Source organism: Pelobates fuscus, chromosome 11, assembly GCF_036172605.1.
Source record: "Pelobates fuscus isolate aPelFus1 chromosome 11, aPelFus1.pri, whole genome shotgun sequence".
In the NCBI taxonomy this organism is placed as follows: domain Eukaryota; kingdom Metazoa; phylum Chordata; class Amphibia; order Anura; family Pelobatidae; genus Pelobates; species Pelobates fuscus.
This window is the reverse complement of record NC_086327.1, coordinates 4,685,583-4,711,877: the sequence shown is the minus strand read 5'-3', so window position 1 is coordinate 4,711,877 and position 26,295 is coordinate 4,685,583. Positions and strand designations below refer to the sequence as shown.

Here is a 26,295-nt window from a genome sequence, read left to right as displayed (position 1 = left end):
GTACAGGTAGAGCATCAGAAGCCTGCCTGATGGCTTCCGATGTTCTGCTCTACACTGCCGGGCGCAACGTGCGGCAACCTGGAAGTGATCGCTACGGGGGGAGCCATTACTCGGATGCCCGGCAGTGTGGGGGAGTATTCCACAAAGCCTCAATATCGAGACATCTTGTAATACCCATAGAGTGGCTGGAAGTGATCACGATCGCTGCCAGAGCTCAAATTTACCGCGGACGTACCTCATACCGTTTTTTACAGACGTACCTCATACATCTGCGGTCCTTAAGGGGTTAAAGAACTTTGCAACTAATCTACACACTGTGCTGTTTTCCCTCCCCTCAACTGTCAATTAAAGGGACACCATAGGCACCCAGACCACTTAATCTTGTTGAATGGATAAATAAATTGTTATTGGTAAAATATATATTAATTGCTTAAATGGCTGTTAATTGGAAAAGGGGATCCATTGTTTATTTTCCCATTTCTTGTCTCTCTGCAGGTCAATGGTTTGATGCAGAATCTGCCCTACAGCTACAAGGATGGAGGTATTACCATGTATCAGAACCCTAATTCCATAGTAATCAGAACTGACTATGGATTGTCTGTGTCCTATGACAGGTCATGGAATGTCATGGTTACCCTTCCGAGCACTTATACTCGGGCGGTTGGTGGTCTTTGCGGTAATTTCGATCAGAACAAAGATAACGATGTAACAAATGAAGGAACATCCCGAGCATCACCCGCTGCATTTTGTAATAACTGGAAACAAGATGCACAATGTGAAGATATAGATAGACCACAATGTACTGGATTGGCAGAAAAGGAACGGACACAGCGAGATAAAGGCACCGAATGTGGCATTTTACTGGACAGTCGAGGCCCGTTCCATAAATGTCATACGTTAGTGAATCCTGAAAATTATTTCAAGAGCTGTACTTATGTCTCCTGTATTTTACCGAAACCCCAGAACTCCCTCTGCTCAGCTCTGTCTGCTTACACCACGGCATGCCAGGTAGCTGGTGGCACCGTCCAACCCTGGCACAGTGACACGTTCTGCTGTGAGTTCTTGCATATTAAGAAATGTCGATGGATAATGAGAATGTAAAGCCAATGGTTAATGCATAGATTGCCTATATCTATCCTTGACACTATAGATGTGGACTGCACTTCCTTTAATGTGTAGCCATAATTTCTATGTCGGGTTAAAAAAGTCACAGTAATATCCATATGGCAAACAGTTGGTGAATTTTCTTTTAAAAACTAAACAAATAAAAATCTCCCGAATTTTCTATTAATCATTGGAGTGTAAACATTAGTCTGCAATGTATATAGTGTAAACCTGTTTATTTTAAGATGTTTCGACATTGTTTAGCATATCTCTAATGTACTCCCTGATAATATTTGTTTCTTGTGTTTAGAGCACAATTTTCCACTTCGCCCAATAACTCTCTGTTATGAGCTATATTCATCAAGGCAAAAGTGGAGCAATTCTGGGACAGAGTATAATACGTTTCGATGGAAACCAAGGGGATGCTCCTGCTCTTTGCTACACATTTCACACTTGCCCAGAATAACTCCCATTTGAAAATGATTCATTTTAATGTTATATTAAAAAACTGAAGGAAAGGATTATGTAACTGTTCGTGCATTTAGCTTAGTATAGCAGTGAGTTCAAACTGCCGAACGGGACTAAGTCTCTTCAGCTGAAAACGGAGTGTAGAAGAAAGTAAGGGTCAGCGGTATTCGTTGAAATGTGTAGCCGGCTTCAGTTCCATGGATTTGGCTACACATACCGCTGACCTCGTTCGAATGAACAAGCCGCCACGTGTTCGTTTGTCAAATGGCGGCCACTTCGACTACTTTGGCACTTCGGCTGCATCCGAAGTGCCAATTTAAAGCTTCAGAACTGCTCCAATACAATTTAAAGGGGCAACAAGAGTCTTTTAAAATCCAATCTGCTTAAATAGTCTTCAACAGGCAATATCTTCCAGGGGCCATAGTCTTGTTCACCAAAGTCACAATGTGCCCACCGACGGTTCTTAAAAGTCCATAAGCCCAAATGCTGGTTTAAGAGGGTACAATCTCCCAGGGGCCATAGTCGCAGGGGAGGAGGCAGGCAAGCAGGCCTCTCCAGGACAAAGTGTCGAAGGGCACTTCATCACAGATTATATTTAGCAAATGTTCAAAATACGACGAGAATAATGTGTCCCAATGCAATTAGGGTAAATATTATGTGACAAATATATAATACCAACATTGCTGCAACAGCGTAAGTTCTTTAACTAAATCATACATTGTGCAGATTGTAGAGTTTAGCCCAAAACAGCTATCTGGAAAATTGCTACTTTGTAAATTGTTTGTAATTTAATTATTCTGACCTAAAATTACAATTCCCTCGCCAGCTTTTTGTAATTCCCTTTTGTCCTGGTTTAAGAATACACCTAAGGACATTATTTCAATGAATGTAAACTGTTTTGTGGCAATGTTTCTTTAAAAAGGAAAACATATACTGGGATTAATGTTGTATCTCTATTGTCCCTTCCAGCATTATCCTGTCCTCCTAACAGTCACTATGAAGACTGTGCGAGTGACTGTCCTCTCACCTGCAATGGCCTCACAACCCTAGCTGGCTGTGACTCTACCTGTAGTGAGGGCTGTGTCTGTGACAATGGCTTTGTGCTGAGCGAAGCATTGTGCATCCCCCTTTCACAATGTGGCTGTGTTTATAACGGAGCCTATTACACTCTCGGAGAGACTGTTTATGAAGAGGAGAGTTGTTCGAAGAGATGTACCTGCAGTAATGGTGGTGATATGATCTGCTTGCCAAACACTTGTTCTCCCAATGAAGATTGTGGCTTGGAAAATGGTAAATGGGGCTGTTACCCCAAAGGTTTAGCCATCTGTACTGCACGTGGAAATCTTCACTATAACAACTTTGATGGGCGCACCTATGCCTCCCGGGGGCTGTGCTCTTATGTAATGGCTCAGAGCTGTGACAATGGTATGACTGGAGTGAGGACAAGTGGAGCTGACTTCAAGGTCATCGTGCAGCATGAAAAGTTTGTAAGCAGTGCTGCAGTGGTCAGACTCCAAACTGTGGAAATCGATGGGCATACTATTACCCCGACACGAAAGCAAAAAGGAACTGTCCAGGTAATTATGTTGTTATTTAGAAATATCTAGAAAAATATGTAACAACATATCATATACGCACAAACCGTAATCGGGGAGCAAAGTTCTGAAAGGGACGTTTAATATTCCACTGGTTTCCATGTTGATTGGCTTCTCTTTTAGAGGTTTCAGAGTTATTTACTAAAGTCGGAGATCAAAGTAAACTCAGATAAAATTTAAGGCCAAAATAGGTAAATAAAAAAAACCTGCAAGGCACGTGTGCTCCCAATTGAACTATTTTGATATACAATGTGCAGGATTATTCAGTAAAGTGAGAATTCAAAGTGGATTTCAAGGTAAAACTAGCCAACAGTAAAACATGATCTGATCCAGATATAATTCCAGTTTAGCTACTTTGGCCTTAGATTTCAAATTGACTTTGTATTCTCACGTTTAACAATAAATATATTAGTCTGATTGTGTTTTTTATGCATTTCTATCCACACCTGTCCTGGCTGTCAATCAGACGGTCTCCGTGAATAAAAAAAGTTTCATTCTTACAACACATTGCATATACTTTGTCGTATTATCTCCTGCTGTGTGATTTGCTTGCTAGAGCATGCAACAGAGTTATATGTATGAGTAAAGCTGAATTAAAAGAGTATGTAAAGTAAACACACTGTGCTGTAAGATTGAATTGAAAATAGAACCATTTTCCATGCAGACCGTGTCAGTCACAGTCAGGGGAGGTGTGGCTAGGGCTGCATAAACAGAAACAAAAGTTTTTAAACTCCTAAATGGCAGCGAATTGAGCAGTGAGAGTGAGGTCATGTTCTATACAACAAAACTGCTTCATTACAGTGAAGTTGTTTTGGTGCTTTGGGTGTCACATTAAATAACATAATGTTATTGTAGTTTAGTCTAGAGCAGGCTTCCCAAAACTCTGGCCCTCCCGATGTTGCTGAACTACAACTCCCATGACTCTATAAATGAAATAGGCTGAGAATCATGAGAGTTGTAGTTCAGCAACATCTGGAGGGCTGGAGTTTGGGGAAGCCAGGCCTAAAGTCTGAAAAAACAGCGAAAAAATAGAAAACTATAATTCACATGGACATTCCAGGCTGGAACCAACTATTTATTATAAAAACATTGTATAACTGATAATAATAATAATAATCATACATGTGAATATATATATAAACAACCACTATAAAATAATAAAAACAGAAAAAAATACTCACTTTTAAAATGTCTTTTATTTTTTTGCAAAGCCTCAAAGTTTTTATCTTTCTACCTTTTTTATTGCTTCATTTTATTTGCCATATAATTCAGTTTGTGTTCTTGATTGGCAGGTAAATGGAACAGATTACAGATTGCCTGTTACTTTACTTTCTGGAAAAGTCCGAGCTGAATATTACGGTCAGGGTATCATCATTAGGACTGATTTCAATGTAGAGGTGACCTTTGATCAAATTTCTGGTGTCACAGTGTCTGTCCCGAGCACTTACAAGGGCAGGACCTGTGGGCTGTGCGGTAACTATAATGGAAATGCTGACGATGACATGGGTTGGACGGCAAGCGGAATTTATACTTTTGGGGAAAAATGGAAAATGTCAGATCCCAGCAATTCCTGCTCTGTAGGATGTGGTGCCAGCGATAACCCTTGCCCCACGTGCGAAGGGCCGAAAACTGAAATATTTTCTAGAGAGAATTACTGCGGCATCATGAGCTCAGCTATATTTGGCAAATGCCATTCTGTCATCAGTTACAGTCAATATATAAAGGACTGCATTTATGACCTGTGCCAGAGTGATGGGGACCCCAGTATATTGTGTGATAATGTAGCGACCTACGCAGCTGCATGCAAAGATGCTGGCGGTCCGAGCATTCAATGGAGGAGAGAAGACTTCTGCGGTAGGTGTGACGAATGGTACACATTGTAATACTTTCTATCCAATAGTGTGGGGGAAGTAAAACCACCAGTGAGTTAGATACAGTAACTAAGAGTAACGTACAGCCCTGGGATACTGAATACTAAGATAACAGTATAATTCTCAGAGACTAGCCAAGCTTGTTCTCAGTGCTACGACAAAACTGCCAGATTTAACTTCTCAATGAGTCTCTCAATGTTAAACATGGAAATGACATCAAGTAGATTCAATTCCATAGAACCACCTGTAGGGATTTACAAAGATGCCAATATGGCTGTTATTCATTTTGTTAAGCATTCTTGCAGCATTCCCTTGCAGAGTCCTGACCCGGTCTGCTTTCTCCAATTTCTATCCTGTAATCTCCTCTTTATTTACAGCTATGGCCTGCCCCGTTCATAGTCATTACAGTGAATGCTCGGAGCTCTGTTCCACCAGTTGTGCCACCCTCACTGACACGTATGGCTGCTCCAAGACCTGCACTGAGGGCTGTGAATGCGACACTGGCTACTTATTCGATGGTACAGATTGCAAACCTGTAGAAGAATGTGGCTGTTTTGGAAATGGGCGGTATTACAAGGTACAGATAAGGAAACACGTACCATGAAACATGCAGATTATTTCAATCTATTTCTACACAATGAGCATTTTATTAACATTCACAAAAAAGCAAGAAAGGGTTTCTACGTTAGCAGACGTGGTAAAGGGGCCGTATTGCCCCTCTAGGCTGTCCAGTAACTCTTTTGTCTTTAGATAAATAAAAGGTAAATGTTTACTTCATGTAACTATTCATGATATTTTTTTGATTGATTACTTTATTATGATTGTATTGTTTTATTGTATCAGTATGTATCTATCTATCAAATGTTGCTAGTGGAACAATAGATTCAAGATTCTTTTACCACCACCTGCTGGTCTCGTAAGATATTGACTTTTTAATTATTGCACCTGTTAGAATTCACCTTGTTAGACTTTTCCAGATTTTTTTAGTGCTTCAAGTTTTTTGCCAATTAATTTATGTAGCATACCAAACACATTGCACTCCCATACAATGTGGCAGAGTGTGCCAAGAAGAGTTGTAAGAATTATTCAGTTCCACATTTGCAAGCTGGCGGAGACATATCCCAAATTCTCACAAATTTAAAGGTACACTATAGTTACCGAAACAACTGTAGCTTAATGTCGCAGTTTTTGTGTAGATCACGCCCCTGCAGTCTCACTGCTCAACTCTCTACAATTTAGGAGTTATATCTATTTGTTTATGCAGCCCTAGCCACACACCCCTGCATGTGACTTACACAGCCTGCCTAAATACTATATAATATTATTTTAAAAATTGCACTGTTAATAGCTTGTTCAATTTACAGAGCAGAAGATAAAAACTTTTAAAGTAAGTTACATCTGATTGAAAGTGAAACCGTTTTTTTTTCATGCAGGCTGTGTCAGTCAGAGCCAGGGGTGGTGTGACTAGGCCTGCATGGACAGAAACTAAAGTGATTTAACTTCTAAATGGCAAGAATTGAACAGTGAGACTGGAGTGGCATGATCAATACACCAAAACTGCTTCATTAAACCAATGTCGTTTTGGTGACTATTGTGTCCTTTAATAATAACTATTACGTATGCAGCCCGTCAATGTATGTGTTATTTTTGTTTTGTTTAACTTTTTCAGGAAGACAAAAATATCTGGCAACTTTAGAGTTTTCTTTTTAATAAGACACAAATAGTAAATGTCTGGTTAAAAATCTACTGTGCACCAACTATACCTTTTTAAAATGCCACTGTTTGCCAAATAACAGAAGACGAGATCTAGATGTGGTATGATGATGTGGAACACGTTTAATGACATGTAACATACTCACATCGATCTGAAGGACACGGGGGACGTCACTCACTCAATCCATGTTTCCACATGTACTCCTTAGAAGGCAAAGCAGCCGGGTTTCATTTTCTCTAAAAGTAGTATATCCTCCTATTTATCTGCTGACGGTTTGCCTCAGCTGATTGGATTGTGCTGCCCGTGTGCCCCACATCTGCCAAGATACTCAGGTGAATAGATACGAGTGGAACATGTTACACGTCCAAAGATTTAACGATGGTGTTTAGACATAGGACTGAAATAGAAAATATTTTTTTGTTTTAAGATGCAGGAATTGTTTTAAAAGTTTTAACGTGACTTAAAACATCAAATACAAAAGTGATATATGAATGTTGCGTCTGTATATATAGAAACATGGGAATGTTCACATTTGTTGGATAGATAGGGTAGAGTTCCACCCCTGACACTCAGATGTTTGCAAGCCCCTATGTTGGGAGAGAATTATGGGATATGAAGTTCACAGATCTGCAGTGCAAAGGTTAGCTGTTAAAGCTGTAGAGCATACAGCACAGTTCATGCTATTAATATGGGGCGGAAGGATGATGGCTGAGGTGTTACCCCCAAATTTTAGAACTGGCACAGTCTGGGTAATCCACTAAATTGGGATTTAACAGGGACTGACAGGGCAAGGCTTATTCCTGGGAGGTTTTATTAAAAATGGCTGAAAACATGAGCGAATCAAAGAATTTGGCCAATGTGGCTATTCTTGTCTAGAAATGTAATCTCTCTAGTTAGGTTTATATAATTCACATTTGATGAATAATCTCAATTGGGTGTAGTTATACCTTCTTGTATGTACTACACAATGGGAGAGAACCACAGCCAGACCAAAATATCCAAACAAGAAGAAGAAAAAGAAGAAGAAAAAGAAGAAGAAAAAAAAAAAAAAAAACCTTGGTACTTTAGAACTCTATTTTGTTACTTTGTATTCAGTCAATAGCCCCCTCATGTTATGTCTGACCATTTCTTTCCACAGCTGAATGAAACCGTGCTGAACGAGGACTGTAGCTATCAGTGCAACTGTCATCCCACCCTGGGCTTGAGCTGCCATAATTTTACCTCCTCAGAAGATGAGAAATGTCAAATTCTGGACGGCATCAGAGCACGTATCAACATTGGTGAGAACTGTGTCTAATCGTATTAATTTCTGGGTAAATTATAAAAAAGGAAATCTCAATCTGTCTACTGTAACCATGTTGCAAATTCAGAATAACAATTTTTTTTTTAAATAAAAATGTACATCATTTATAGCTGCATATTTAAAAGAGGGTTTTAAAGTTTGGGAGCACTGTAACTAATCTGAAACATCCAACTGTTCCTTTTCAGTAAAAATCTGAGCTCCCATGCATGGAGATCCCATGGAGATCCCATGGAGATCCCATGGAGATACCATGGAGATACCATGGAGATCCCATGGAGATACCTTGCTCACCGATGCTTGGAGTGCAGCATGTTAGGCAATGTTTCCGAGTCCTGCTTTAGTAGGGTGATATTACATATTGTTGCAGAGGCTTTCTCAGTGAAACCGTTATTTGCTGTTTACTAGAAATGTGCATTTGCTGCAAACAAATTGGAGATCAAATACTTGTGAATCCGAGCTCCGAATCAAAAACTAAGCCTTCCTATTTGTTAAAATGAATCAAAAGGTTTTGTATTATAAACAAAATGATGGGGTTCATGGTGGTGTGGGAAAAATACGTCAAACACAGCATAGCAGACACAGATCGGTCTCAAATCTTACTGGACCACAAAGGGCTCACACTAAACGCATTGCATATTGAAACTAGTAGGAAGGTTCTATACCGCTGGTACATGGTCCCAGCTCGACTGAGACACCTCGACCGCACTAAATCAGGGACATGCTGGAGGTGCCTCCAAGAGCCTGGGTCCATGCTCCACGTATGGTGGTCATGTGGGGTACTCACAAATTATTAGAAGGGAATCTCTAAAATCTTAACAGGTTCTATAGGCATAACTCTGCAACACGACCCAAGATACTTACTACTTAGGTTACCGGGGATGATGCCCAAAGCCAAGAGGTACTTCATATACCATATAATTATAGCAGCATTAACACTAATAAGTAGATCATTGCTACAAACAACCCTGCCTAGCGTGGCGCAATGAACTAACACAATAGAGATCACAAAGACGTATGATTCTATGGCATGAAGAATGATGCCCCCCCAGACGCTTCTGGAGCTCAGCATGGGAAGAGTGGGAATGGTGGAGGCAAGGCAACGCAACAGAGGGAATGTCCCCTACCACCACACAGAGTTAATAACCTATAGAAGCACCACACAAACACACAACCTCACACCAGGCATAACCAAAGCCAAACACCTAACAATGGTGGAGCACCCTGCTACAACATGTAGTTAGGTAACAGTATGGGAAACCACAGGGACTCCTGAGTCCATGTGGGAACTGCAGACCATTTGATACACAAGGGATTATTCAACTATGGGTGACACTGAACTGTACTGGCCTGCACACTTGAGCTGAGGCCATTCCTAATCACATTAAGCACCCTGATACCAAAGTAGACCGAGGCTCACCCCTTCCTCCGGTGATTACCACAAAATATGAGTCCAAAAATGAGTCCAACTGGATCAACTTCCCCCTCCCCAAACCCTTCCCAACCTCTAGTTCTTCTCCTGTTCTCCCCCCTTTTTTTCTCGCCTTGAGGCGCATGCAGTGGTACACATGGTAACAGCTGAGGTACCAGAAGATTTAGCACTTGCTTTATGGCAGATATGTCACCATTGTAATATGTACCATGCAAAACTGAACTATGATGTGCCATACTTTGCAAAACCCCTGGATTTTTTTGTTTACTTGTACATGTACCAATAAAACGTAATAAAATGTTTTACAAAAAAAAATGAAAATGATTAATTTGGAAACAAAAGCAATAAATGCAATATATGTTTCCTACTACATCTATTTTCTAATCATGTGGTTCTCTTTAAAAGAGACATTTTGTCTGCTTTCTTGCACTCATTCCGATGGCCAACTGGATTCTCCTTCATAATATCACAAACATTGAAGGATCATTTCAAACCCCAGAAGCCCTTCAGCTTACTAAAAAGCTTTATGGGTGAGGAGTACTGTGACGGTAGTCACCATCACTGGGGATGGAAGACAGACACTATGGGTGGGCTCCCAAATTCCTTTTGTGTTTTGTCACGTTGTGCCTATTATTTTTGCAGGGTATGTTGAGTGTATTGCTGGTCTGTGCATCTCCCCCTGCCCCCTTTTTCCTGTCCTATTGTTTCCCAAGCAGGGCGTTGTCCCAGGGACACTGCCAGACCAGTTTAATCTAGCTGCTCTGTCCCTCCTTAATCTCCCATCAGCCCTTGCTAGTGTCTGACCCCACCCTTCCTTGTACTATAGTAATCTATGTAACCTATTGTATGTAAATGAGGCTGTTGGGGGCTTAAACTATGTGTGCTGTATTCATTAAAGGAGTTGCTGTTTAACCTTCACCATGTGTCGTCTGGTGTTTGGTCCAGGGTGGAAAAGGCCCTAACTGATCCCAGTCAAGCCTCGGCGTCTGGGTCTGAAGTGTTTCAGGGTCCCTGATAGCTACAAGGAAGCAGACTTGGCGGAGGTACTCGGTCGGAGTACTGGAGCTCCGTTACAAGTACCCTTATTTAATCCCAGCTTATAAAAGTGCTGATTTATTATGAGAAATCAGCACTTTTATAAATTAACTAGAGAACTCCCCCGGCTGTTAAACAGCCAGGGAGGATTCCTTCCTGCTTCTATAAGCTCTGATTGGTTATTTCCCTGTGAAGAGACTGAAAGCATCTCCCAGGAAAAAAAGTGGAGGGCTTACAAAGGCTGCAGTCATAAGACCTCTTTTAGACTATACTCCTAGACTGATCTTGGCTCTTGTGTAGAAGTAAAAACATTCTAGAGAAAACACGTATTCATCTCACATTACTTTCTATAGTGAAGATATTACTGTGTAACAAAAATATCTTTCCAAATTATAGATCCATGCAAGTCCAAACACTGTCGATTGAAGGAAACATGCAAACTCCAAGATGGAAAAGCTATTTGTGTTCCAGACTACACATCTACTTGTGGGGCTTGGGGTGATTCCCATTTTAAATCTTTTGATGGTCGAACATTTGATTTTCAAGGAACCTGTACCTATACTCTAGCCAAATTCACTGGTGAAGACACTGACTTAGTACCTTTTCGAGTGGAAGCCAAAAATGATAATGGTGGAGATCAAGCAGTGTCTTCTGTCAGTATGGTGACTTTTACGGTGCACAGCCTTGTGATCTCAATCCGTAATATGGAGTTCGGAAAAGTACGGGTGAGTAGATTTCATGGACATAGTAATCTGATTTATTATTTAATCCTATTGTAAGGAGACATTTTACGCAATAACATGATTTGGCCACTTCTCTTCATGTCTGGGTGTTGGGAGTTCCAGAACGATGCTCAGTTGAGTCATGCGTGGGACATTGACAGGGTTAGTCTGAATTCTGTATGGATTAGAAAAATCCGAAGTAAATGATTAAATTTCCACAAGATATGCGAATCAGATATTTACTCATTGTAAATCTGGCATGAATACAGTATTTTGTAAATAATAAGCACACCCAATGTTTGCTTTAACTTCACCTATTTACAATTGTAAATCCTACCCAACATTTATAATTTGCATATTTATCATCGGATTTCTAATGAATCGTGCTTTGTAGCAGGGAATCTGAAAATATATTTATTAATCTGTTATAACCCTTTTCTCATTACCACCATAAGCACACACCTCAAACTGGAAAACAAATTATTGTACACCATGGCCTGCTCTGTTGCTGTAACTTATCTGCTGAATGCTGGTGGAGAGTTATAAAAAATAGCCCTCCTACCCCCACCTCACAAAATTATAAAATATCCCATTCAATATATGGCCAAAACAAATTTCTATTCCTTATGTTACTTGACCTTGCAAATGATGCAGAGTCTAACACTGGTCCCCCAGCTAATTCAGTCCTAATCTCCCCACTCAAAAAGGCCTCTCTTTTGTGCACTGCAACATCTGTAGTTTACTCCCTAAACTGGATGCACTGCAAGCCTGGTGTTCCCATTACAAACCAAAAATCATTGTGCTCTCAGAATTATGGTTAACGACTAAAATACCAGACTCTGCCATTGCAATACAGGGTTATTCATGTTTTAGAAATGATAGAGCAGAGAGAGGAGGAGGCATTGATATTTATGTTGAAAATTCCATAACATTTACCCCCTTACAAAACTGTATCCCTCCTGCCACATTTGGTTTCCTTTCTGGCACAATTGAGATCCTGTGCAGTAAATCAATCATTGTTGCAGGAATCTACCGCCCACCTAGCTCCCCTGTGCATTCCCTTTCTGACATAGCCCATCTCCTTAGTGAAACCCTAGCTCAAAACCCAAAAAGTGAACTGTTGGTCTTTGGAGATTTTAATATTGATTGGCTGAATCCTAGTTCTTGCTCGCTGCTTAAGACTTTGCAGCTAACATAATTATTTTCCTCCCCAACTCGCATAAACATTAAAAGCCATAACCATACCCTGCTCGATTGGATTCTCTCCACTTCTACTGATAGAATCCAGGAGGCCGGTGTTCTCCCTAACAGTTTCATTGATCACTGCTTAGTGTACTGCATGCTCAAAATACATGTTACTAATTCCTCTCCCAAGGTTAAAATCACCAGATCCTTCAAAAAATGTAATCTTGAATCCTTTCTTAATAACATCAAGAACCTCCCATGGCCCAGATTAAACATTATACTAGATCTAGACTGTGCAGTTGAATTCTTTCAGTCTGAACTCCTACAAGTTTGGAATTTGCATGCCCTGCTGCATAAGGGGAGAGTGAATGGGGCATGTGACAAACTCCCCCTTTTCCTCTTGTATAGTGGCAGTACTTACAAGTGGGATGTTCCTTCCGGTTTTGGACAAGAAGCTCCCCCTCCTTTGAAGATAATTGTTGTGCTCTGCCTGCTGCCTCCATATAACCTGTGAGCCAGAGTACAACTCCAGTTTTTCTTGTCCCGGCAACGGGACGGACAAGTTCCCCACAGGTCCAGGTGGAGAATGGTGCGGTCAGCACAGGCTGCTGACTGGGGAGGTGAGTGCCCGATAGCTCCCCGGGCGGGAACTGAGCGGCAACAGTACTTCCGGGTTCGCATTACAGAACGCGACCGGATACCTCGCTATTTGTGGCATCCCTGGGAGTTCCCGGGCGGACCTGGAGCAATACGTATGGAGCAATCCGCATGCGCACAGCGGTGGAACGCACGCCCGGGAGGCGTTGCGTTCCACTGAGCACCGAATCGCGCTACTGAGCATGTGCGAAACGGTGTTCGCGTTTTTTGGCACCAAAATCATTGGTGGGTGTACAGTCCTGGTTCTCCGTGTCACCAGCCCTCCTACACTGTTCTAAGGTGGTTTGAGGTGAGATTTAACTCTTAAAACTCTCCTTTTGTCACCTATCACTATTGCATGCTCCTATACATAATTACTGGTGTGTTTTTCCTTTTTCCCAGATATGTCCAGTCCTATATCTCCGGATAAGGCAGATAAAGACAAGATGTCAGCATCTGTTCCTAAAAAAGCCACAAGCAAATCTAAGCACTTATGTTCTCTGGAATGTGCTGTGCCTCTACCTGACAGATTTCGCAAAAAAGACATGCAATCAGTGCTCTACGGAATTGCAAGAAAAAGCCAAGCAGACTGATATGTCATCCTTCCTGTGCTGGTTTTAGGAAAATTTGTCCCAGACATTTGAATCTTTTAAAGATGCTGTAAATAAAGAACCAGCTATTCAGGAGAAGCAGCCTACGAAATGTAGGAGAAATAGATCTCCTTCTTTGTCTGATATTTCTTCAGGAGAATGCTCTTCCTCATCACCTTCTGATATTTCCAGCCTAGCTTCAAGTGTGGAAGAGGGTTTTCCACCAGAAGAGCTTAAAAAATGTATTGAAGAAGTGACGACAGCTGTATAAGAACCAGAACCTACCAAGGGTAAGGTTAAAGGTTTTCCGATGCCCCCTAAGATAATGGATCTCCTTCATAGAGAATGGAAGAATCCTGAAAGACGTGCATTTATTTCAAAACATTTTTAACTTCTGTTCAAACTACAGTCTGAAGAGAAATGGGAGGATCTTCCCAAGGTAGATATTCAGATAGCCCAGCTTTCAAAGGACACCACTATACCCATTGGTGAGGTCTCAGGACTTAAAGACCCAATGGACAAACAAGCCGAAACTTCGTGTAGAAGAATCTTCCAAGCCGCAGGTTTTCAGTGAGGAGCCGAAATAGCAGGTTCAGCGGTTCTCAGGGCACAGAGCGTTTGCTTCAAGCCCTGGAAGAGTCTCTTATGGGAAAGTCTGATACCGACCCTGCCCAGCTTATGTTCCTCCTGAAATTATCTAACAAATTTCTTTCGGATGCCTCTGATTAGATTCTTCGTTTATCAGCAAGAATTATGGATTTGTCATCAGTGGCCAGAAGAGCGCTATGGCTACGAACATGGACAGCTGATTCAGCTTCTAAGGCAGCCTTGTGGGAATCACCCTTTGAGAGGAACAAACATTTTGGCACTCCTTTGGAAGACATTATTAGACAAATGTCGGAAACAAAGAAAGCTCTACCTCTGCAATTTAAGACCCCAGAGATATAAAAGATATCAGTTCAAGGGTCAGCATTCCTTTTGTTACCAGAGGCGTTTTCGCAGATTTCAAAAACATGGTGAAAACAGGAGTCAGTGGTCTAGACAGGATTCCAACAGGCAAGACAAAAAGAGAAAATGTTGACGCCAAAAGAGTAGGAGGACGCCTTTGGTTCTTCGCCCACGAATGGGAAAAAAGTACATCAAACAGGTGGATTCTAAGAAGAGTTTCAGAAGGTTACAGAATCAGGTTTTCCGCAATGCCACAACCATCCTTCCTACTGTCAAGCTATTCATCAAGAAAGAAATCAGAGACACTCCTAACAGAAGCCCTTATCCTTTTAAGGAAAGATGTAGTAGAGAAGGTACCCAAACAATGGGAATTTCAGGGATTGTACTCCCGCCTGTTCCTGGTTCAAAAACCAGACCGATCCTTTCGGCCTATCCTAGACCTAAAACATGTCAACACCTTTTTTTTGTGTGTTGGGGGGGGGGGGGGGTGAAAAGAAGAGATAGTAAATGAATTAGTCTTAATGTTTATGGAATGCACTGAGTACAAAGGATGTGTTTTTCTTTCGAAAGGTATACAATATGGCTTGTTTGAATATAATGATGGATCTTGTGGCAAGGCAATAAGGGTACCCAGATAAGCATAAAAATAGAGTATATTTCATTTTAACACGATAGGGGAGAGAATCACGTCATAGAGTAGCAAGTTGGATTGCCCAGACAAATTTTTGCTGTTAGGTAAAGCACCAAGAGGAATACAAGGGAAAATAATTAGTGGTAGATATATTTATGTACCATTGGGTTAATTTTACATTTATTAGGGTAGTGCACCTTTTTTAAAAATTGTGTAGCACTTGGAAAAAATGAATGGAAAACTGATATATATTACACTCGCACAAGTTGATAAATTTGATTTACATGGGTAAAAAGAATTAGTATCATATAGAAGTAACCCCATTAATAGTTCTAATGCAAGGTTTGGTGGTAAAGATTGGATGGGATTCCAAATAATTGTGAGATCATAGGGTTTTATAGGATTGTCTTACAGTCGGGGATTTCAAAGTTTGAAGGGTAAAAGGTTTCGGTAACTTTGCATGTAGTGGGGAGGTTTTTTTGGATATTGTTGTAGCAATTTAGAAGGCGAAGGAATAATTCAATAATATGGGATCGTCATAGCTCAGCTTTTTCCTTATCTAGGAGTTATCCTGATGAGGACAAGATCCCAATTAGGGTTTTTTCCCCGTTGGGATCTATACCCGGAGTTTAGGACTCATATATGAGGGGATGGTGTATGATTGGTGTGGTTAGTGTGTTAGGGGCAGGGGCTCAAATTCAGACCAGGAATACATTTACAAAACAAGTCCAAGTCCAACAAGATTATGGATAATGGATTCTGGATCTTGGATAAATTTTTATATCGAGGATGAAAAATTGTAATGGTTAAAATTATGTTGTTAAATTCTCAGGGCTTAAATTCTCCTTGTAAGAGAGCGATTTTGTTTGACTATATTAAGAGAGAAAAAGCTAAAATTATCTTTTTACAAGAGACACATTGGAGAAGAGTGGATAGTTTAAGATTTGTCCCAGAAAGGGCCTCATTAGAGAAGCAGAGGAAGAGAGGGGTGGCTATTCTGATAAGTGACGATATAGATGCTAAAATCATCTATCAAGAAACAGACCAGGAAGCCGGAGTTATAATACTGATAATCAAAATTCAAACTGAAATTTATACTCTAGTAAATGTTTATGCGCCTAATAATCCTTCCAATAAGTATTTATGTGATCTTTTAGATAAAGTTGAAAAAATAAAACAGGGTCAACTACTTTTAACGGGGGATTTCAACCGAATTCTGGATGCTAGTTTAGACAGAAAAACATTAAATACTGCTGGGCCAAATAAAGCTGCTATTTCTCAGGCAGTTCAATTCCAAAAGATACTCCGGGAATATGGATTAATGGATATATGGCGTGTCTTTCATCCAATGGAGAGGGATTTTACATGTTTCTCCAGAACCTATTTTTCATATTCAAGAATTGACTTATTCTTGGGTAATGATGGTTTGGCCAATTGTACTAAAAAAGTTCTTATAGATGAAGTTACATGCTCCGACCACAATGCTATAATTTTGGAGTTGGACACAGAGAGCAATAGTGCTAGAAGAACAAACCGGAGATTAAATGATAACATCCTTTCTAGAAAAGAAAATAGAGAATATATCGAGGAGATGACAGAAAGGTTTTTTCAGGAAAATGAGGGTGGAGAAGTCTCACTCCCAGTAGCATGGAACGCATATAAATGTGTTATAAGAGGTTATCTAATTAAATTGGGTACAATTGATAAAAAAAAGAAGGGTAAATCCCTGATGGATCTCTTTGTTGATTATTATAAATTATCTAATGAAAATAAAGCCTCACCAACCCAGGAGATAAATAAAAAAAATGTATTAACGCAAAATAGCATAAATTAATTATTATTTGAGGAGAAAAATAGAAATTTACAATCCTTAAAGATAAATTGGTACTATAAGAGTAACAGGGCAGATAGGTTGCTCACAAATAAATTGAAAAATAAAAAACAACTGAGGAGGATTCATAAAATTGAGACCCAAAAGGAAAAAACGCTTTTGTGCCCAAAGAAAATTGGGTCAGCCGTTAATGACTATTATAGCCGATGATATAACTTAGAATCTGTAGGTCAACAATTTCCCTCATCAGAATATTTTAAAAATAAAAAAAAATGCCAAAAATAACTAGAGAACAATTTATGGAAATAAATAAACCGATAATTTCTGATGATGGTAAAGTAGCAATAAATAAGTTACAGATCAACAAAGCCCCTGGCCCGGACGGTTACTCAAATAAATTCTATAAGATATTCAGAGATACTCTTTCAGTGTGCCTTGCGAGGATATTTAATGATATAGTGGTAAATTGTAAATTTCCTAAAGAGATGCTTGAAGCAAATATTGTCCCAATCTTGAAGCCGGACAAAAATCCAGCTAAATTGGTGAATTACCGCCCTATATCTCTCCTCAACGGAGATGTAAAGATCTATGCCTCGATCATAGCAGACCGCTTAAAAATCTGTATTGATACACCAGGACCAGGCCAGATTAATTCCTGGCAGAGCAGCTTCAGGTGGTCTCAGAAGGATATTGGATGTTCATGATGCTGCATCGAGGAAGAATGTTTCCCTTCTGACCCTGTCACTGGATGCTGAGAAAGCTTTTGACAGGGTCAGATGGGATTTTCTGGGGAATGCATTGAAGTCGTATGGGGGGCAGTGTATGACGCCATTATGGCGTTATATACTATACCTTCAGCAAGGACGGTAGGTCCAGGAATAGACGCAGACTGGTTTAATATCACGAATGGCACTAGCCAGGGCTGCCCCCTGTCCCCTTTGATTTATGTTTTAACCATGGAGCCCCTGGCGGAAGATATAAGGCAAAATGGGAAGATTAAGGGACTCTTAAATTAAATAAAGGTTAAATAAAGTAGAACACAAGATCAACTTATGAACACAAGATCAACAGCTTATGTTGCAGAATCCTAGATCCTCGCTGCCGGAATTGATAAAGCTACTAGGTCAGTATAGTGAATACCCAAATGATAAGTTAAATACTAATAAGACTACAATAATGACAACTAATATATCTAGTGAAGATAAGCATTTTATTAAAATATCTTGCGATTTTGTCTGGGCAAAGGACAATACTATGTTCCTTGGTATGATAATACCAAGAAACATAAAAAAGTTATAGAGATTAATTTTCTCCCTCTCATGAAATATACAAATAAGACCCTAAAATAATGGGCTAGTAGGATGATTTCCTGGATAGGGCGTATAAACACTATTCGCTCATACATGACATGTGCACAGTCGTCCTTGTCGGCATATGCACAAAAACCCCCACCACATACTTAATTATAATAATGACACTGACACCTGGGTTTTGGCAAAAGTATATCACAGCTTTTATTTATTATTAACATAGAATTATAAAGGTCATTGTCACACAACAGGCCCACGTTGGCCTGCACAGTTTACCACATTATTTACAATTTAACCCCTTGACAATGACCCACCCCAACGTAACATCATAACATAATACACCAACATTGTAACATATTAGCTTAACCTGAAACATGACCATTGCCACCGAAGGGCATCAACCATTGCCACCAAGGGCACCATCCATTGCCACCAAAGGGCACCACCAGTGTAGGGGCATACCGAGACACCCCTACACACCCTGGTTCGGAGCTACCTACGAGCTCGAACCTACCAAACCAGTCCAAAGGCCTACCTATTAGCCCTGAACTCCAAACTGTCCCCCCTCTCACTCTTTTCTCCCCCCAACTTTACTCTCCATCCCCCGCCGCCGTGACCAAACGGGAAACACCTGAAAGCAAAGGGAGGGTGGGTGGGACAACGAACAGGTAAGTGTAACTTTGGATTAAAAGTGCCGTTAGACCTAAGATGGCCGCTACTTATACCCCCCTAGTAACTCCTCCCTACTCCATGTCCTTAGACCAGCCCCCAACTACTGACAACTAGCTGCCTGCCTCCTGGCAATGTCAAGGCCCATTCCCCTTAGCTGCGCTGCTCCATGGGCTTCATTCTGCCCAAATGGAATTATCTTTTTAGAATGCTACCAAAACAAGTCCCAATTCCCTGGTTAAAAATGATACAGTCAGCTTTCTCTAAATTCATTTGGAAGGGGAAAAAAAACAGAATAAGTCTATATGTGCTATCTAAGACAAAAAAAAAGATTGGGGTGTTGCTGCCCCAAATATAATAGAATATCACAATGCCTGTATGTTGGCACATGCTGTTAATACCTTAAGTACAGATAAAAAATAGGTACCAAATAGAGCAATCATTAGTAGAGACAGACAGTCTGTCCGCCCTTTTTTGGGCAACAAGAAAGGAGAAACATAAGAGCAAACCAGTATGTCCAGGAAATTCGATTATCATTGACAGCATTTTGAGATACTGGAATAAAATCAAGAAAGACCTCAAAATAGAATACAGACTGTTTCCATTCTTACCCATAGAGGTGATTAAGGGGAATATTGTGGATATTAATATCAGCGGATGGTCACAGAAGGGAATTAAGAATATTCAAGAGATTGTAGATAGAAAGGAAATCAAGCCATTCAACCAGCTACAAACAGAGTTCGGGATTGATAACAGGGAGATATTTACATATTTAAGAATCAAGTTCTCTATGGCTAAATCCTTGGATTTCCAGCTTAATAAAAACTTACGTAATCTTAAAAAGATTCTGGAAAAATAGAATTAAAGGCCATATTACTAGATGTTACGAGTTCTTAAAGGACTCTCAGAAGCCCTATGTCTGGAAATCTAAGATCAAGTGGGAAAAAGATCTACATATTGAAATTACTGAGCAAGACATGATAAGTGCGATAGTTAAGGTCAATAAATCGGTACATTGTCTGAATAAAGTAGAGCATTTTTATAAACTCATAAATAGATGGTATATGGTCCCAGAAAAATTGGCTAAAATGTATAAAGATCAGAATCATGCTTGTTGGAGATGTCATGATGGGAAAGGAGATTATCTCCATGTATGGTGGCAATGTAAATCTTTAAGCAATACATGGAAGAATATTTATCAGATTTATAATACCTGCCAGATATATATCTCCTTTCACACCACATAGCTTTTTGTTACATCAGGGATGGCCCTCTATGCCTATTGAAAAAAGCATGTTAATAAAACACATTTTAATGGCAGCTAAGATAGTTCTAGCTAGGCATTGGAAAAAGCAATAAAGTGTTATAGTGGTCTGAAATTAAAAAACAAGTAACATACCAATGTAAAATGGAAATTGGAATAATTCAAGGAAACTCTGTCGGTTTGAGGAAAATTAGTAGATGGAAAAATATAGTTGACAAGTTTATGGCTAGTAATAAGGTGTATAATATAGAAGGTTTGTGATGCCCCCAGTGTGTGTTTGACTCCGGAGAGAAACTAGCGAAAGATGCACCCATTTGGGAAGTAAATGCATAAATGGCTAAAACAATGCTAGTTCCTCTGGACTGTATGTGTGTTTCAGTGTGAATGTTGTTTGGTGATACCTCAATTCTGCTAATTATGTAACTTCTAGATACTGTAATCCTACTGCGGTTTATTTTAGCTCTGCAATATATGGATTTTTATGTGTACGCATTTAAAGTTATATGAAGTAATGTCTGTATAAATGCACTTTATAGACATCTGTTTTTAATGGAAATACATTTATTTGTATATTTGTATTGCTCATTGAGGTATTGTATGTATTTTTGATAACTGTAAAAACTCTTTTGGAAAAATAAAAATATATTATAAAAAAAATAAAACATGTCAACACCTGCATACTGTATCAAAGGTTTTGTATGGAGAATATTCTGTCTGTCACACACATCTTACAAAAAGGGGATTGCATGGCAAAGTTAGATCTAAAAGATGCTTACCTCCATGTTCCGGTATCAGAATCTTCACGGAAGTTCCTCAGATTTGAAGTCTTGACAGGAAGGCAAAGAATTCGCCATTTTCAATTCAAGGCTCTACCCTTTGGCCTGTCATCGGCTTGTTATGGGAAAATGCAAATATTACAAGTTTTAGAATGAACCAGCAGCGTTTACAGGCTCCTCAGGTATTTAGGAAAATCCTGGCACCCATAGCAGCAGCTTTACACCTGAAAGGTGTCTCGATAGTTCCATACCTGGACTTGAAAGCCCAATCAGAACAACTTCTAAGAGATATCATCTCAAGATTGCTATAAAGGTTTTGAAAGAACACGGTTGGCTCCTAAACCTAAAAAAATCCAAGTTGATTCCTTCATTGAGTCTGGAATTCGTGGGTCTTCGGGTAGAATCACAGTCCCTGTCTCTTTTTCTTCTAATAGAGACACAAAAAAGGATTTTCAAAGCTGTGTCAAGTCTACAGAAAAACCCAAGCTCCATCAGGGATGCTATGAGGTTGCTGGGCCTCCTCACTTCTGCAATCCCAGCAGTGGCTTGGGCAAAGGCAGAATCAAAACAATTGCAATGGGACATTCTTTCACAATGATCAAGAAGACAGGAGTATCTAGACTCTGCCTTTCACCTATCCGAAGTGGTGAAAAAACAACTGAACTGGTGGAAAGAAAGAAGCAACATTTCAAAAGGCCTCTCGTTTGCACAAAAACAGTGGATTACGATAACCACAGATGTTTCCCAGACTGGTTGGGGCGCCCATATAGGATCTCAGTTCCATCAAGGTCTTTGGAACAGGGAAGAGGCAAACGCTTCCTCAAACTTCAGGTAGTTAAAGGCGGTATGGAAGGCACTAAAATCCTTCAGTTCAGTCATCACCAATCAGGCAGTGAGAATTCAGTCGGACAACACCACTACAGTGGCTTATTTAAATCAACAAGTAGGCACAAGAGTGAAAGCTCTACAAGACCTTTGCTATCGCATAATGTCTTGGGCCCAAGCGAAACTTCTCGCAATCTCAGCTACCCATATCAGAGGGTCTCTAAACGTTATTGCAGACAACCTCAGCATGAGTCACTGGTCTCAGGCAGACTGGTCACTATCAAACCAAGTTTTCTTGGAGCTGGTTACCCGCTTCGGCAGGCCGGATATAGACCTGATGGCCACAAACAGAGAAACAGAAAAGTGCAGAGATTTGCTTCTCTCCAAGCACGAGATTACCCAGATATTTTAGACGGTCTATCGATCACTTGGAATTCCCTCCATTATTCCATGAATTGTTCAGAAGGTAAGACGGGAGAAGGCAAGAATTCTAGACGTCCTGTCCTTCTGGCCAAACAGGAGTTGGTTTTCAGAAGTGAAAAAAACATGACCATCTCACGTTGGTCTCTCCCAATCTCTTCCAAAATGATAGAGCATGTGACTCTTCCCTGGAAATGTTCCACCTGACGGCATGGTTGCTGCAAGGTTGATCCTCCAAGGACATGGTCTTTCAGACCGCTTATGTGACGTTCTGCTGTCTTCAGTCCGCTTGTCCACAACAAAAATCTATTTCAGGGTTTGGATGAAGTTCAGAGCCTAGTGTTCCATTCGAGGTTCGCATCCTGCCAAAGCATCAGTCCTGGAAATTCTTTCTTTTTTGCAGGATGGGTTTGAAGCCGGCCTAGGGGTCTCTACTCTCAAGGGCCAGATTTCAGCTCTAAGTCACTTCCTGGTTTGTGACATTGCCTCTGACTTGATTATCCGAAGGTTTGTTAAGTCCATACGGCTGAAGAGGCCTCCCAAGTTGGTCCCTTTCCCTACCTGGGATTTGTCCTTGGTGCTTCAAGCCCTTTGTGAACCACCGTTTGAACCATTACTGGAGGTTCCCATTAAACTGCTTAACTTCAATATGGCATTCCTGGTGGCTATCACCTCAGCTAGGAGGATAGGTGAGATCCGGGCTCTATTTTCCTCTCCTTAGTTCACCGTTTTTCATCAAGATAAAGTTGTCCTGCACCCCAGGCCTTCTTTTTTACCCAAGGTTATCTCAAGTGCTTCTATGAACCAACCTATTATTCTGCCCGCTTTTTGCCAGTCTCCTGCATCTGATCTTGAAAGAAAGTGGCATCTCCTTGATGTTAGAAGAGCCCTGAAGGTCTACCTTCAGAAGACTCAGGGGTTTAGGACCTCGGATCATCTCTTTGTCTCCTTTCAAGGTTGTGCTGTCTCCAGACCATCTTTAGCCAGATGGCTGACCAATACCATCAGGTTGGCTTATCAATCCAAAGGCTTTAAAGGCTCATTCCACTAAGGCTATGGCAACCTCCTGGGCTGAAAGAGCAGCTGCCTCACCTGAAGACATCTGCAAAGCAGCTACTTGGTTGTCATTGCATACCTTTATTAAACATTATAGGCTGGACATATTCTCATCCTCTGAAGCTGCTTTTGGGTGTAAGGTGCTACAGGCAGTGGCCTTCTGAGTCCCCACCCTTTTTTTTTGCAGGGATCTTGCTATATCCCACTTGTAAGTGCTGCCAATATACGAGAGGAAAAACAGTAATTTTACTTACCGTAAATTCCTTTTTTCTTAGTATAGTGGCAGTACTGGATTTCCCTCCACTTTCATATGGATTAAATAACTTTTGCATTATTCAGTCTCCGTTTGGTTCTTTTGTATTACTGGAGTTATACTCTGGCTCACAGGTTATATTATATAAGGCAGCAGGCAGAGCACAACAATTATCTTCAAAGAAGGGGGAGCTTCTTGTCCAAAACCGGAAGGAACACTTGTAAGTACTGCCACTATACTAAGAAAAAAGGAAATTACGGTAAATACAATTACTGTTTTTTAGGGAATTTGCCATGAGTTTTTGGAGGGGACTACTTGACAGCCTCCTGCCCCAAGACTCTAGGCCCTGCAAAAAGACAGGCTAAAGAGTGACTTCCATGGGAAAATGTTGCCTCTTCCCCTCCCCCTTTTTCCCGACCTATTGTTCTCCAGCAGGGTGTTGTCCCAGGGACACTGCCAGACCAGTTGAAACTGGCTGATTTGTCCCTCCTCAATCTTTCATCAGCCCTGTACTATAGGGCACTTTTAACATTGGACATATTGAGCGCTCAGATCCAAGCTATCTGGGGATATGTTGGACATATAGGTTAAACATTGTATTATAATAGTTATTTATTTTTATGTGATTTTTGTAACAGTTTTTGACTTAAATATATTTCCTGTACCTGGAGATAATTAAGTTACCACAGACACTTAAGCCAATTATCTCCAGGATAGAGGAGAAGATAGACTGGCCGCACAGCCTAAATCTGTGGAACTGTTTGGGGCATAAAAGCCATGCTTGCAGTCGGTCAAACGTGACTTCCGTAAAACTTGAACCCCTGAGTGATTTTTGGATATGTTGTTCACCCAGATCAGGGATGTAGGATTTATGGGAATATGTTTGTGTTTTGGGGTGTTTCTGGACTTTGGGTAAAAATTGATATTTTCTGCCTGTGGTAATTCAGTTAGTCCATTGTGTTTGGTAATTGTATCACAGGCAGAGGGGAGGGTTTGTGTACATTAGCTGGGAGTGTCTAACTGTTTTGATTGGCTGTTGTGACTTTGTGTCCTTTGCTCCACAAGGTCCACGTGGGTGGTAACCTTGTGGGGAAAACTGTATTAAAAATGACTTTGTGCTAATTAAAGGAGTTCTACTTCACCCTCAATTTAAGGTTATTGGGGGAATCTGCTACAAGGGATTGCTATGCTCTTCATACTCCCTTGAATAACCCCTAAGCTCTTGTAAGAGCTTGTTATGTTCCTGTCCTGCTTCACTCTCTGGGGAAAGAGAGGTTCACCCACTGGAATTTGGAGTCTTGTCAAAGGTCCAGGGTGGTTAGGAGATGGCGAGACCCCAACCAAGCTTCAACGTTACGTGGGGTCTGCGGTGATTATAGTCTCTGGTGGAGTGCTTGGAGCCCTCAGGAAGCTCTAGGTGCTTCCTTTAGAGGTACCCAGTCAGGGTGCAAGGTGATCCGTTACAGGGCACAGCTGAACTCATCCAAATGTACCAGTTTCGGGATTCATTGTGGTCAACGTTCAAGCGTACTGGCTCTATGAACGATCACTGTGCATATAGACAATGGAGAAATATATGCACAAAAGTAACTAAATTTGCTAATGCCCACTATTTCTGTGAAAATCTGAACAATAACCTATCAAACCCTAGAAACTTTTGGAAAGTCATAAATAAATTACAAACTCCCCAATCCACTCCTAACCCTCCACTGTCAAAGTGGATAACCAAACCCTGAAACTTCCCTTAGATGTAGCAAATGCCTTTAACAATTATTTTGTCGGATGCTCCACTACCCTGATTGCCAAGCTAATAAATGACACACATCCTGAAACTACAAATGTGGATCAGGCCCCACTACATTTGCAAAGACCCAATATAGAGAAGTTCATTTTTAGACCTGTACCTATTAGTGTCATTAAGAAACACCTTAATAACCTAAAAATTCAAAACCAGTCTGGACCTGATCAAATCTCAGCAATGCTGTTGAAGCTCAGTGCGCCGGCAATTGCTAAACCCATCACAACCCTAATTAACAAATCCTTGGTGTCTGGATACATACCCAAACTTTGGAAGACAGAGAGTAGTGCCTATCCATAAAAGTGGTGACACTACTTTGGTTTCTAACTATTGCACAATATCATTGCTCCCAGTATTGTCAAAAATGCATCCATATGCAACTATGTGAGTGTGGCAAAACTAGCCACTTCCTTGTGTAAGAGACTAAGTTGGTTTGACTATTTCTATTCCACGAAGAGAATATGGACATATTGTTCGTCAGTTGAACCAACTACTGAACAGGGAGACCACCCAGAGGAGTCGTGTGTCTCCAATTGAATATTGTAACACCTTAAAACTGCAAAATTCTAAATGGTCGGATGGGTGGCCGCCATTTGTATGAACGAACACGTGGTTGCGACCATCTTTGCGCATGAACACCCAACTGTGTTTGGTCGGTGAGTGCGTGGAACTACAGTGAGTATTACCAATAATCTAACTATCTGACCCTGATCAATCAGATTTTCGCCCAAATCACTCCACTACAACTGCCCTCTTAAAAGTTTGCAATGACATCCAAACTGGCATGGAACAAGGATACCTAACTGGAGCTATTTTCCTTGATTTTGAAAAGGCCCTTGACACAGTAGACCATGACATTCTA

At 40.6% G+C, this 26,295-nt stretch overlaps 1 protein-coding gene across 1 annotated transcript in view; it reads left to right on the top strand.

Annotated features, from left to right (window-relative positions):
- Nucleotides 1–26,295, top strand: part of LOC134577694 (IgGFc-binding protein-like) — a 121,829-nt gene that overhangs the window by 49,869 nt on the left and 45,665 nt on the right. Inside the window, exons 6-11 of the mRNA XM_063436555.1 lie at nucleotides 496–1,054; nucleotides 2,542–3,149; nucleotides 4,460–5,021; nucleotides 5,416–5,615; nucleotides 7,891–8,032; nucleotides 10,916–11,244. Of these exons, the coding sequence (XP_063292625.1) occupies nucleotides 496–1,054; nucleotides 2,542–3,149; nucleotides 4,460–5,021; nucleotides 5,416–5,615; nucleotides 7,891–8,032; nucleotides 10,916–11,244 (2,400 nt within the window). The remainder of the gene's footprint in view (nucleotides 1–495; nucleotides 1,055–2,541; nucleotides 3,150–4,459; nucleotides 5,022–5,415; nucleotides 5,616–7,890; nucleotides 8,033–10,915; nucleotides 11,245–26,295) is intronic.